Source organism: Mobula birostris, chromosome 2 (assembly GCF_030028105.1).
Source record: "Mobula birostris isolate sMobBir1 chromosome 2, sMobBir1.hap1, whole genome shotgun sequence".
In the NCBI taxonomy this organism is placed as follows: domain Eukaryota; kingdom Metazoa; phylum Chordata; class Chondrichthyes; order Myliobatiformes; family Myliobatidae; genus Mobula; species Mobula birostris.
This window is the reverse complement of record NC_092371.1, coordinates 124,792,430-124,805,233: the sequence shown is the minus strand read 5'-3', so window position 1 is coordinate 124,805,233 and position 12,804 is coordinate 124,792,430. Positions and strand designations below refer to the sequence as shown.

The 12,804-nt window shown below is 42.9% G+C and overlaps 1 protein-coding gene across 4 annotated transcripts in view; it reads left to right on the top strand.

Moving 5' to 3' along the window:
• The window catches only part of daam2 (dishevelled associated activator of morphogenesis 2), a 698,379-nt gene that overhangs the window by 661,795 nt on the left and 23,780 nt on the right, over positions 1–12,804 (top strand). The window contains exon 24 of one of the 4 annotated variants that reach the window (XM_072247494.1): positions 7,187–7,934. The exons of the other annotated variants lie outside the window; for them this stretch is intronic. Coding sequence (XP_072103595.1) covers positions 7,187–7,213 — 27 coding nt within the window. The 3' untranslated portion in view covers positions 7,214–7,934. Of the gene's footprint in view, positions 1–7,186; positions 7,935–12,804 lie in introns of those variants that run through there. 4 annotated transcript variants of the gene reach the window in all.

Genomic DNA, 12,804 nt, shown 5'->3' with positions numbered 1-12,804 from the left:
TGATGTCACCCAGCTTCCTAAGTAGCAAAAGTTCTGTATTTGTTTTATGTCTTCCATGTTTATTTTCAGTCTGCAGATAGGATTCTCCTTCTTTTTGGATATCACCATACATTCTGTCCTTTTGTGATTGAAAGATAGACCCATTTTTGCACCTTCTTCAACAACTATATCAATTAAGTCTACATTCAAAAGACCTCCGCCTAATCAGAAACCTGTACTGGGAACAAACTGCCACTGAATAGATGGAGAAGTGAGTCAGTTTATGAAAATCAAGACAGGTGTTAGGGTCCCATACTCTGGTTAAAAAAAAAGGACAGTGACTATCTACCTTACCTATGCCCCTCAGATTATTATAACCATCTATAAGGTCATTCATTTTTTCAAGATGCATATGAACAAGGTGGCAGAGGGCACTTCCTCTGCATTCTAATGCAGCTCTATAAAACTCTGGTTAGGCCACACTTGGAGTACTGTGTCCAGTTCTGGTCGCCTCGCTATAGGAAGGATGTGGAAGCATTGGAAAGGGTACAGAGGAGATTTACCAGGATGCTGCCTGGTTTAGAGAGTATGCATTATGATCAGAAATTAAGAGAGCTAGGGCTTTACTCTTTGGAGAGAAGGAGGATGAGAGGAGACATGATGGAGATATACAAGATATTAAGAGGAATAGATAGAGTGGATAGCCAGCGCCTCTTCCCCAGGGAACCACTGCTCTATACAAGAGGACATGGCTTTAAGGTAAGGGGTGGGAAGTTCAAGGGGAATATTAGAGGAAGGTTTTTGACTCAGAGAGTGGTTGGTGCATGGAATGCACTGCCTGAGTCAGTGGTGGAGGCAGATATATGAGTGAAATTTAAGAGACTACTAGACAGGTATATGGAGGAATTGAAGGTGGGGGCTTATATGGGAGGCAGGGTTTGAGGGTCGGCACAACATTGTGGGCTGAAGGGCTTGTACTGTGCTGTACTATATTCTATGTCCTATGTTCTAAGGTTTTGGTGGCTTCTATTTCCATAATATCCCACCTGGTATTTGTCCCTTGTAGCAGCCCTTTGGTCATATTCTGTGTTAGCAATCACAGACAGTGAGGGGACAGATAATAACTCATATCTCTTCACACCTTCCCATACAATGAGGCAATCCTTTGAGTGTCCTAATGCTAATCAAGCACTCTGGTTGGGCGAGCAGTTTGGTCATGTGATCAGCTGCTTTCTATTATCCACCCTGAGATGACCACAACACAATTTCTTCCTTTCCCATAGAAACCCTTATTCCTTTTGTTGTTCCATTATTCAAGAAGGGAACCCGGGAGGGTCCTGGAAGCTATAAACTGATAGGCCTCACGTCAATGGTAGGGACATTACTGGAGAGAATTCTTGGGGATAGGCTTTACGAACATTTAGAAAACTATGGCCTAATTAGAGAGAGCTGGCATGGCTTTGTGCAGGGCAAGTCATGTCTTACTAACTTGACTGAGTTTTTTGACAAGATGTTGAGGATGATTGATGAAGATTGAGCTGCGGATGCTGCCTATATGGATTTTAATAAGGCATTTGACAAGATCCCTCATGGGAAGCTCATCCAGAAGATTGAGATGCATGGGATCCATGGTGATTTGGCTATTTGGATTCAAAACTGGCTTACCCAAAGAAAGTAGAGGGTTGTGGTTGAAGGGACTTATTCTGGTTGGAGGTCTTTGATCAGTACAGGGATCTCTGCTGTTTATGATGTATATAAATGCCCTGGATGAAATGTAGATGGGTGTGTTTGTAAGTTTGCAAATGATATGAAGATTAGTGGTGTTGTGGATATTGTAGAAGACTGGCGAAGAAGACAGTAGGATATAGATCAGTTGCAACTATGGGTGGAGAAACGCCACGTGGAATTTAACCTGGCTAAACGTGAAGTGTTGCACCTTGGTAGATCAAATGTAAAGAGATAATACACTGTTAAGTTCAAGTTTAATTGTCATTCAACCATACACATGAGTACAGCCAGATGAAACAACGTTCCTCTGCAGCCAAGGTGCAAAACACAGTACCAACAGTCACACACACCACATAGCATATCTAATAATGACAGCAGAGAAGGCATACATTTACAAAGAAATATAATAATATAGCCCAAGTCTCTGAGGGTCATGGCCTATGGATTGATGGTGCAATGGACGTTGTCCTGGAGCCGCGTTTCTGCAAAAACAAGCCCACAGCTGTTTCTCATATCGCAATCCAGTTTATCTTCTACTGAGCGAATACTGGAGGGTACCACTGATGGGAGGGACCAGTCCCTGACCCAGTAGAGAATCCAGTACCACACAGCCAGCTCTGGAGTTTTCTTCCCTGGCAACCGGAACAGGTGACCCCCCCCCACAAGGCAAGAGGGCCTGGACCATGCCATAACCAAGGCCACGCAGCTCCTTCGCTGTTTGCCTCGCCAATAAACCAGTGAATTGGACTTGCAGTATTCTACATTGCCAATGTGCAACAGGGTCTTGCAATCACAACCAAAACATCAAAGATAATCTCCCACACCATCCAAACACCACCTCTGACCCCTTTTTCCCTGGATAGCTGAAGCAGGCTGCATCACAGCGCGCAACAAGTCCAGCTCCACCGCTATCCAGCAACTTGCCAGAAGGGTAGATCTGCGGAGCTCGATGTTCTTGTACCCAGCAGAGTTGTGCAATCGTAAGAGAGATGCAAAAGATATAACAATAACACCTTTGTTTAGACCCAAAGAGGCTGCTGCGCCCGAGCACGCTGCCATCTTACCGGACCAAAAAAAAGGCAAGACCTTTAGCAGTGCTGATGAGCAGAGGGATCTTGGGGTCCAAGTTCATAGCTCCCTGAAAGTGGCTGCACACATTGGCAGGGTGGTTAAGAAGGCATATGGCATGCATTTTAACAAAGAGGTGGGGATTTTGGAAAAGGTGCTGAAGAGGTTTACCACAATGTGGCGTGGATCACAGGGCATGTGCGTGTATGAGAGTTTGGACACAGTTGGGTTGTTTTGTCTGGAGCAGCAGAGGCTGAGGGGAGATCTGATAGAAGTTTGTAAAATCATGAGAGACATTGATAGAGTAAACAGACAATATCTTTTCCCAGGGGTTGAAATGTGTAATACCAGAGGGCATGTATCTAAGCTGAGAGAGGATAAGTTCAAAGGAGATGTGAGAGGCAAATGTTTTGCGCACAGCGTGGTGGATGCCTGGAATGTGCTGCCTAGGGTGGTGGTAGAGGCAAATAAATTAGGGACTTTTAAGAAACATTTAGATAGGCACATGAATATTGAGGGAAATGAAGGAATATAGACGTTGTGTAGGCAGAAGGGATTAGTTTAGTTAGCTATTTGTTTACTAATTTAATTGGTTTAACATGACATTGTGGGCCAAAGGGTCTGCTCCTGTGTTCTATGTCCCTTATTTCCCTTTTATCGAGCAGCTGCCTACTCTCTGATCTGGCTATTCCTACTGAACGCAGTCTGCCAATTTCCCCATGGCTGGGTTTGAACTCAGCACAGCTGAGTCACTGTAGCAGCCCTGCAAGCTCTACGCTGCTGGTGCCCCATCTGCAGAAACCTTAGTGTTTTCAGGCCACCAGAATGAAAACACAGGTTAGTACATGCTTCCGGCAGGCTGTACAATAACTAATGTTATTCCAGTGTTCAGCACAGTGGGAGATTGTATCTGGGCAGCCTTGACACATTAGTTGTGACACTTGGCTGTAAATCTAGAGTGAGTAAAATCGGAGAATGGAAAACTAATATTAAAGTACTCTGCTGTAACCCTGGCCTCTTGTACATTCCTTGTCTCCGTCGCTCCACCATTGACAGCCTTCAACAGGCAAAGTCCAGAACTCTGGAACTCCCTCCTTAAATCTCTGCCTCTCAACTTGACTTCCCTTCTTAAAACCTTTCCCTTTACCTCAATTTGTGAGCCGGTGCTCTAAGGAGAGGTTAGACAAACTTAGGTTGTTTTCTCTAGAGAGGAAGAGGCAGAGGGAAGATCTGATGAACATTTGTAAGAATATGAGAGGCATAGATAGAATAGACAACTGGCATCTTTTCCACAAAGTCTAAGTGACCAAAAATAGAGGGCATGCATTTAAGGTGAGAGGGTATAAGTCAAAGGAGAAGTGCAGGCCAAATACTTTACACAGTGAGCACTAGGTGCCTGGAATGTGCAGCCAGGGTTGGTAGTGGAGGCAAATACAACAGAAATGTTTAAGAGGCTCTTAGATAAGCGGGTGAATATGCAGAGGATGGAGGTATATAGACTTGTGTAGGCAGGGTGGACTAATTTAGTTAGACATTTAATGAGCTCAGTACAACTCTGTGAGCTGAAGTGCTGTTCCCGCGCTGTACTGTGCTACGCTCTATGTTCTAAGACAGTTGTGAAACACCCAGTGCAGTTTTTTACCTAATGCCTGTTGTCAGGAGTAATAAAGAATTTTTTTAAAAATTAAAGATACTGGAAATCTGAAACGAAGACAGAAAATGCTAGAAGTATTCAGGTGAGGCAGCATCTGAGGAAGAAGGAGCAGAGTCAGCACCTCCATTCCCATAGCCACCTGGGCCCAAGCCTATCCAAGAGATTTCCTTTGTCCTATCCATCCCTCCTGACACATTCTTTGCTCCTTAAAGCTATTTTGCTTCTCTCTGTCTGATGATGGATCTTCATCCTGAATCATTAACTCTATCTTTCCTTCCACACCTGACCTACTTCAGCTTAGTGCCGTTTCTAAAGGACCATGTGTTCATGCTGTGCCGGGGAAAGAAATTTCCAGAAAGATATCAGATTCTGAAGAGATTTAATATGTGGAGAGGATGTATCATTTTGCTGGAGAATAAGCATTAGGGGTCACATTTTTTTAAGTATTTAAGACAAACTGAAGGTAAAATCTTTTCTTTCAATGAATCTCGGGGGAGGGGGGGTCATAGTAACATAGCAGTTAGTATAAAGTTATTACAGTGCCAGCAACTTAGGTTCAGCTCCGCCTTTGTCTGTAAGGAGCTTGTACTTTATCCCCGTGATCGCATGGGTTTCCTCCAGGTGCTCTGGTTTCCTCCCACATTCCAAAAATGTATAGATTAGTAAATTGATTGGCCACGTGGGTGTAATTGGGCAGCGCTGGCTCATTAGGCCAAAAAAGCCTGTTACTGTGGGGTATCCCTAAATAAATTAAACTTCTTCCCCTAAAAGAGTTGTGGAAATAGCATCTTTGATTATTTTTAAGGCATGGGAAGAAAGATTCTTTACAGAGACACCTGAGACTGCAGATGTCAGAAATCTGCAGCAAAACAAAAAATTGATGTGATCTACCGATAGTGTGGAGCTATGTTCTTGTGTTGTACTGGGCTGCCTCCACTACCTTTTGCAGCTCCTTACATTCCAGCACATTTGAATTACCATACCAAGCTATAATGCCTACTGGGATGAGAGGGTTATTCTATCTCAAGTATCTGTATCCCTTGGGTCAAGTGGGTGGCAAGGTGGAGAAGTACGTCTCAACTAAGGGAGGTCTCAGGCGATCCTTCCCCCCGCTAGCCTGCAGGTCACCCTTGGGCAAGGCATAGCACCTGCTTAGCCCCCAATCAGGGTCACACGAAGTCATGGTCGTATGAGTAGCTGGTGCATATCAGAAGTCTTGGTTATGTGATGACTGATGCCAGGCAGACAGTCTCTGAAGAGTATTGATAATGGCTGGGGTCACCCCTCTGGTAAAGACACTGTCCAGAAGAAGGCAATGCCCAACCACTTCTGCAGAAAAATTTCCCAAGAACAATCATTGTCCTGGAAAGACCATGATCACCCACATCACTAGACATGGCATTAACGAACAAATGGATAAACAATCTTACTGAAAGATATAAAAAGGGCTTGGCATGGTTGAAACAGTTCAGCTAATGGAAGAGTTGCAAACAAAGGGACAGATTCAGAAGGGGGTGGTCTCGTGAAACTGGGGATGATGAATCTCTGAATAGACTGCTGCCGGCGATTGTGTAGGTTTGACTACTGGAGATATTCAAAGAGGGAAATACATTTTTATAAGATTAGGAAATTAAGGGTTGGCACAGAGGAGGAGTTGAAGCCAGCACAGATTAGTCATCAAAGTTGCTGGTGAACGCAGCAGGCCAAGCAACATCTCTAGGAAGAGGTACAGTCGATGTTTCGGGCCGAGACCCTTCGTCAGGACTAACTGAAGAAAAAGTTAGTAAGAGATTTGAAAGTGGGAGGGGGAGGGGGAGATCCAAAATGATATGGAGCCAAGAGCTGGACAGTTGATTGGCAAAAGGGATACAGAATTTATTGTGTTTACAGATTAGTCATAATCACATTAAGTGGCCAAACAAGCTTGAGGGACCTGGTGACCTTCTCCTGCGTCTATTTTCTTGTGTGGTTGATGGGGGTTTCAACAGCAGATGAGCTGAAGCATGGACAGAGTTGGACAATGTTACAGAGGGGGAAATTGTCATTGTAATGTCTTGTGCAGATGTGTGGTTGGAAAATCACACCAGGGTCATATATTTGAGCATGACATTAGGCTCTCATTGTGAGTGCCAGCTTGTGATGTAATGGCATGCCCACAAGTTATCGAGTTGGGACTCATTCCATGAGGGATACATTCAAGCTTCAGACACTGGAGGCTTTCATCTGTCTGGACTGTGGTTATACCCAGTGTTCAGAGGTGAAGGATCACAATTACATCACAGCAGTAGAGCTATATATAAATTGGTCTTAAAAAATTCACACAGTTCCCGCACCAGACTGTGTTATAAATAGAAGACTTGTTTTTTTTTTAGACAACTGTTGACATATGCACAAAGGCTTCAGTCCTTGGTCAAAGAATCTGCAAATGACTGAATTGCTCTTGAAGTAGTTACTTGGCAGAAAGGAATTTCTCCCAGCCAGGCACAATTAGATAAAGGTGATGACCTCAGCTAATTGTAGCCACATTTTCAAGGTAGTGCCAGAAATAAGTCATGGAGAATATAACGATACTTGTAGGAGAGCATGAAAGCACAGTGGCACTGCTTGTAAAGCTATTCTCATTCAATGTCAGCAAGACCAAGGAGTGGATTATTGACTTCAGGAGGAGAAAACCGGAGATCCAGGAGCCAATTCTCATTGGCAGATCAGAGGTGGAGAGGGTGGGCAACTTTAAACTTGTTGCTTTTATCATTTCAGAGGACCTGTCATGGGTCCAGCATGTAACTGCCATTATGAAGAAAGCACAGCAGCACTTTCATTTTCTCAGAAGCTTGCAAAGGCTCGGCATGTCATCTAAACGTTTGACAAACTTCTATAGATGTGTGGTGGAGAGTATGTTGACCGGTTGCATGACAGCCTGGTATGGAAACACCAATGCCCTGGAACAAAAAAAGCCTACAAAATCAGGTGGATATGGCCCAGTCCATCACGGGTAAGGCCCTCCCCACCACAATGCGTTTCTACGCAGAGCACTGCCGTGGGAAAGCGTCCTCCAAAATCAAAGACCCTCACCTTCCAGGCCGTGTTCTCTTGTTGCTGCTGCAATCAGGAAGAAGGTACAGGAGCCTCAGGACCCATGCTACAAGATTCAGGAACAGCTATTACTCCTCAGCCATCAAGCTCTTGAACCAAAGGGGATAACTTCACACCCCATCACTGAACAGTTCCCACAACCTGTCGACTCACTTCCTAGGACTATTTATCTCATGTTATTGATACTTATTGCTTGTTTATTGATTATTATTTATTTGTTTTCTTTTTATATTTACACATTGATTGTTTGCCTATCCTGTTGGAGCTGGCCTTTTGTTGATTCTATTGTGTTTCTTGTATTTACTGTGAATGTCGACAAGAAAATGAATCTCAGGATTGTGTATGGTGACATATCTGTACTTTGATAATAAAGTTACTTTGAATTGTCTCACAATTCTATAAACCCAAGTTTAATCCCAACCTCCAGTACTGTCTGGTGGAGGTTACACATTCTCCCTGTGACTGTATAGGTTTGCTGTGGTCTCCCCCAAGTTCCAAAGGCATGCAGGTTAGAGGTTAATTGCCCAAGTGAATGGCAGAACGTTGGAGGAGTTCATGAGGGTGAGGGAAGAATAAAAACAGGATTAATGTAGGATTGGTGTGAATGGATGGTCGATCAGCAGTACGGACTGGATGGGCCAAAGGGCTTGTTTCCATGCTGCACCTCTCTGTACTCCAGGGCTCAAGGACATTTCAGGTGGCACTGTTGTTAACTAGTGCAAGTGATAATCTTAACAACTGAAACCAGCAACGCTACTATGCCAGGTGTAAAATTTGCATCTGGTTAACAATTGGAATTAGGAGATAGATATTAAAGCTTATTTAAATTATTTGATTGTTTAGAGATTATTTTATAAATGAGAAACACAAATGCCAACAAGAGAAAATCTGCAGATGCTGGAAATCTGAGCAACACATATACAAAACGCTGGAGGAACTCAGCAAGTCAGGCAGTATCTATGGAAAAAAGTACAGTCAACATTTTGGGCCGAAACCCTTCGGCAGGACACAATTGGCAGTTTGAGTCAAGGCCCTTTTTCTGGACAGTCTCCAGATGAAGGGTTTTGACCTAAAACATTGACTGTCCGTTTCCCTCCATAGATTCTGCCTGATCTGCTGAGTTCCTCTAGCATCTTGCTTGTTGATTCAAGTAACATTGGTGCATTATTGTTGAACTGAAACTGTGGCTCTCTAGGGAGGGATGTAATCTGCCCTCCTTACATATTCCAGTTTAAGCAGACTCCAGATACATCGAAGTTATTGACTCTTAAAAGTTACGTAGATATTAATAATTGCCATGTTGAAACTGGCTAATATCAGTCCAATGCATATCTCTAGGCATGCCTTTATCTGTACTAATTTCCTATTTGAGTACTTACGCCAGATAGCAATGCGCTACGAGCTGTCCTTGACTGTGATGGGCTGAGCTCTCAAGCTGTAGTATCTTCTGTCCAACAGGAGAGGAAAGAAAAGACAGTGATCAGGGTTTGAGGAACCTTTGATTACCCTGGCCGCTTCCATGAGGCAGCGAGACTGGTCAACGGATTCAGTGGAGGGGAGGCCAGTTTTTGTTATGGACTGGGCTGCTTTCACAAATCTGCAATTTCTTGCAGCCTTGGGGTAGAACAATTATCATACTAAGCTGTGAGGTGCATCTTTTAAAAATGGTAAGAGTCAAATGAAGAAGTAAGTGTGTGGTGTGCTTTCTAAGCCGTGGTTGGTGTTCATGTGGCTGGACAAGGACAAATGGTGGGTGATTTTGACATGTAAGAGCTTGAAGCTCTCAGACATAACTTCCAGGATCTTCTAAAGCCCATGCTTTGCTCTGACTGTACTCCTTGGGGATCCCATTACCCTATCAGAATCCAGAACTGAAAACAACATGCCTCTAGGGCACTCCTGAACCATAACCTGCAGAGCTATTGACAGAGCGCGATAGCATGATAGCTTGATTGCACAGTTATGCAATAATTGATTCACATATGGAGCTGGAAATGAAACAGTGATGTGGGTCAAGAAACATATCACGTATGGCCCTGCACTCAGTGAGATTTCCAGGCAAAATTATCTGGAGTTCTCTGCAGAGAGCCAGTCTGTTCTGTATGCAGTGAGGAACAACATTCTGTTTATATTGCTTGTTCAGTAGCTGCATAATCTGTAACATCTCAGCTGACTTAGCTTTCTGTATCTCAAGTATTCTCATGTTTCCTTCCTACACAGAAGATGATTTGGCCGTGGAGTCCAGGCTGACTCACTTCAGTCCCATTCCCTCCCCTATTTCCCAGTTATCATCTCTCACACATGAGCATTAACCAACCCCTGCACTGCCCCCCCCGACACTTCTTCTACCAAACCTCCTCTACTTCCTACACATTCCTTCTCTGCATCTGTTCCGTCAAATTCCATCCAATCAAGTCTCCTGTTAATCATCTAATCTCCAGCGGATACAAGCCTCGCCTTTCCAATTATCTGAATGCATCATGGTATGGTGTAGCAACTGCTCTGCTCGAGACTGCAAGAGACTACAGAGAGTTATGGACACATCTCAGCACATCATGGAAACCACACTCCCCTCCATGGACTCTGACTACACTTCTCACTGTTTCAGTAACCCAGCCAACATGATCAAAGAAACCACTGACCCTGGGTATTCGTCTTTCTCCCCAGCCCGTCAGGCAGAAGATACAAATGTATGAATATTTGTACCACCGGCCTCAAGGACAGCTTCAATGCCACTGTTATAAACACGATAAGATGGACTCTTGACCTCACAATTGACCTCATCATGGCCCCCTACACATTGTTGTCAAGCTACACTGTACTTTCTTTATAACAGTAACACTATATTCTGCATTTTGTTATGCAGAATGCACCAGTGTGAAGAAATGATCTGTATGGATGGCATGTTAAACAAAATTTTCACTGTACCTCAGCACATGCGACAACAATAAAAAAATTACAAATTTACCTTTCCAGGATACTAGCCTACCTACTCTAGGTCCTGATCCAGTAAAACTTTTATCAACTGCCTCCAATGTAATGACATATTTCCTTTAATAAGGAGACCATTACTGTACACAGCCCTCCAGATGTGATCTCAGAAATGCCTACATAATCGATATTTAACACCTCTTCTTCTTAATTCCCATTCAATACATTTTGAAAATCATTACTTGCCATAACCTGCACGCTAGTCTTTTGTGAACCACGCACCTGACACTGAGACCCCGCAGCACCTCAGAGCTTTGCAGACTCATAATATTGTTAATATGTGGGCTAAGACACTATGTTCTGATTACGAGTCGGGCCGTAGCTCACATCTTTCTACCTTTGAACTTTGATGTGCTGTTACTTGCTAACCACAGAGAGTGGTGTGGGAGAGGGCAGTGGTTTTAGAATACAGGGGCCAAGTTTAATGACCACAAAATGACACAGTTCTATAACCAACAAGAGGTCCTTGTGAAGTGATGCTAGTTGGCTGAAGATAATGTTTTCCTATTGACTATGAAAGAATTGTAGAATTGGCTTGAAAACAGCTTTATTTGAAAGGAGTTTTTGCCTTACCATGTTCCAAGAACCACTCAAGTCTGTTTTGCTGAGGTTCTAGTAAATCTTTTGTACAGTGTCTGCTATTGTCAATTGAAGTCCAAAGTACTAGCATTTCCACTTGTCTCTCTGTGATTCTCCTCCGGGCATTGGTTTAAGGTGAGAGGAAAGAGTTTCTAAAGGGAATCTCGGGGCTGAGGTTTTTAAAGTAGTTTATATCTGGAACTCACTGCCAAAGATGTAGGTGGAATCAGATACAATTATTAAGAGGCATTTAGAATGACAATTACCTAACTAAAGTTTAGAAGGAGACAGTCCTAATGCAGACAATTGGGATTAGTGTAAATCGACAAAAAAGGTCAGCATGGATCTGATGGGCTGAAAGGACTCTAGAAAGAGCATGAATGCAATCACAGATCTGTACTGCACTCCCTCTAGATTGGGGTTTCTCAGCCTCGGTCCATGGACCCCTCAGTTAACAGTAAGGATCCATGGAATAAAAAAGTTTGGGAACTCCTGCTCCAGATGTTAACAGCACCTCTAATGCAAAGCTAGTCCCAAGATGAGGCTTGGGAGAGCGAAGATGCTAGAATCTGGAGTGCCAAACAAATTGCTGGAGGATCTAAAAACACGAAACAGGGTCCTGACATAATACATCAACTATTTCTTTGCCTCCACAAATGTTGCTTGATCCAATGAATTTCTCCAGCAGTTTATTTTTTGCTTCAAAGTTGAGCCTGTTTGGTCAGTTTATTTCTCTTGTGTTTTTGTAGGAATGCATTCATTTGTAGCAGAATACTATTCTGATGCAAAACAGGGCAAGCTGCCAAGCAGCCAGCATTTTGGAGACAAATTTTTTCTTTAAAAATAAATTGTCATTGCTATATTTAAAGGGAGATGCTTGGCCAAGTTTGACTAAAACAGATGAAAATAGGTTTATAACTAAAACAGATCATTTTAAATCAGTGTCAACCCTCCACTTCTGCATAAAGAGACTTTAACTTTTTAAAACATCACACTTTTGTTTCTAATGATTTTGGCATAAGCTACTCAGTTTCCCAGTAGAGTGACACAAAAAATAATCCTTATGTTAAGGTCTTAAAGATCTATCTGTCCAGAAATTCATCACTAGTCAATATAGCCATACCACTGCATTGTATTCTGCTTAGAAAGTTAGTTAATTGTATATTGTGACTAATGTGTGGTTAGTATGCTCTGCCACTGAGTATACAATATTAAAGAAATATATTATGGCATTAAAGGAATCAGCAGACGTGGTGTTATTTTCAAACATATATTTCGGATAAGGATTAAGAAATTTGGAAGGGATGTGAGGAATATTTCTTTTTACTCATATGGTGGTTGGAATCTGGAATGTGCTGCGTGAGAAGGTGGTAATTGTGCATGTTTCCTCTGAATACGCTGGTTTTTTCTCATGTTCCCAAAGATGTGCTGGTTGGAAGGTCATTGACCACAGCAAATTGCCTCTACTTGATAGATGGATGGTATAGACTGAGGGAACTGATGGGCATGCAGGCAGGATAAAATAAAGATTAATACAGGTTTAGGGGTGCTTGACGGACAATGCTGGCTTGATGGGCCCAATGGCTTTGAATGTTCAAAAATGCTAAACACCTCAAGTTCATGCTCCAAAGACATGGATTCTTCCTTGGTCAGACATAATGAATGTGATTTGTCAGTTTAATATCACATCTTTGAGATCTACACACCGCTGG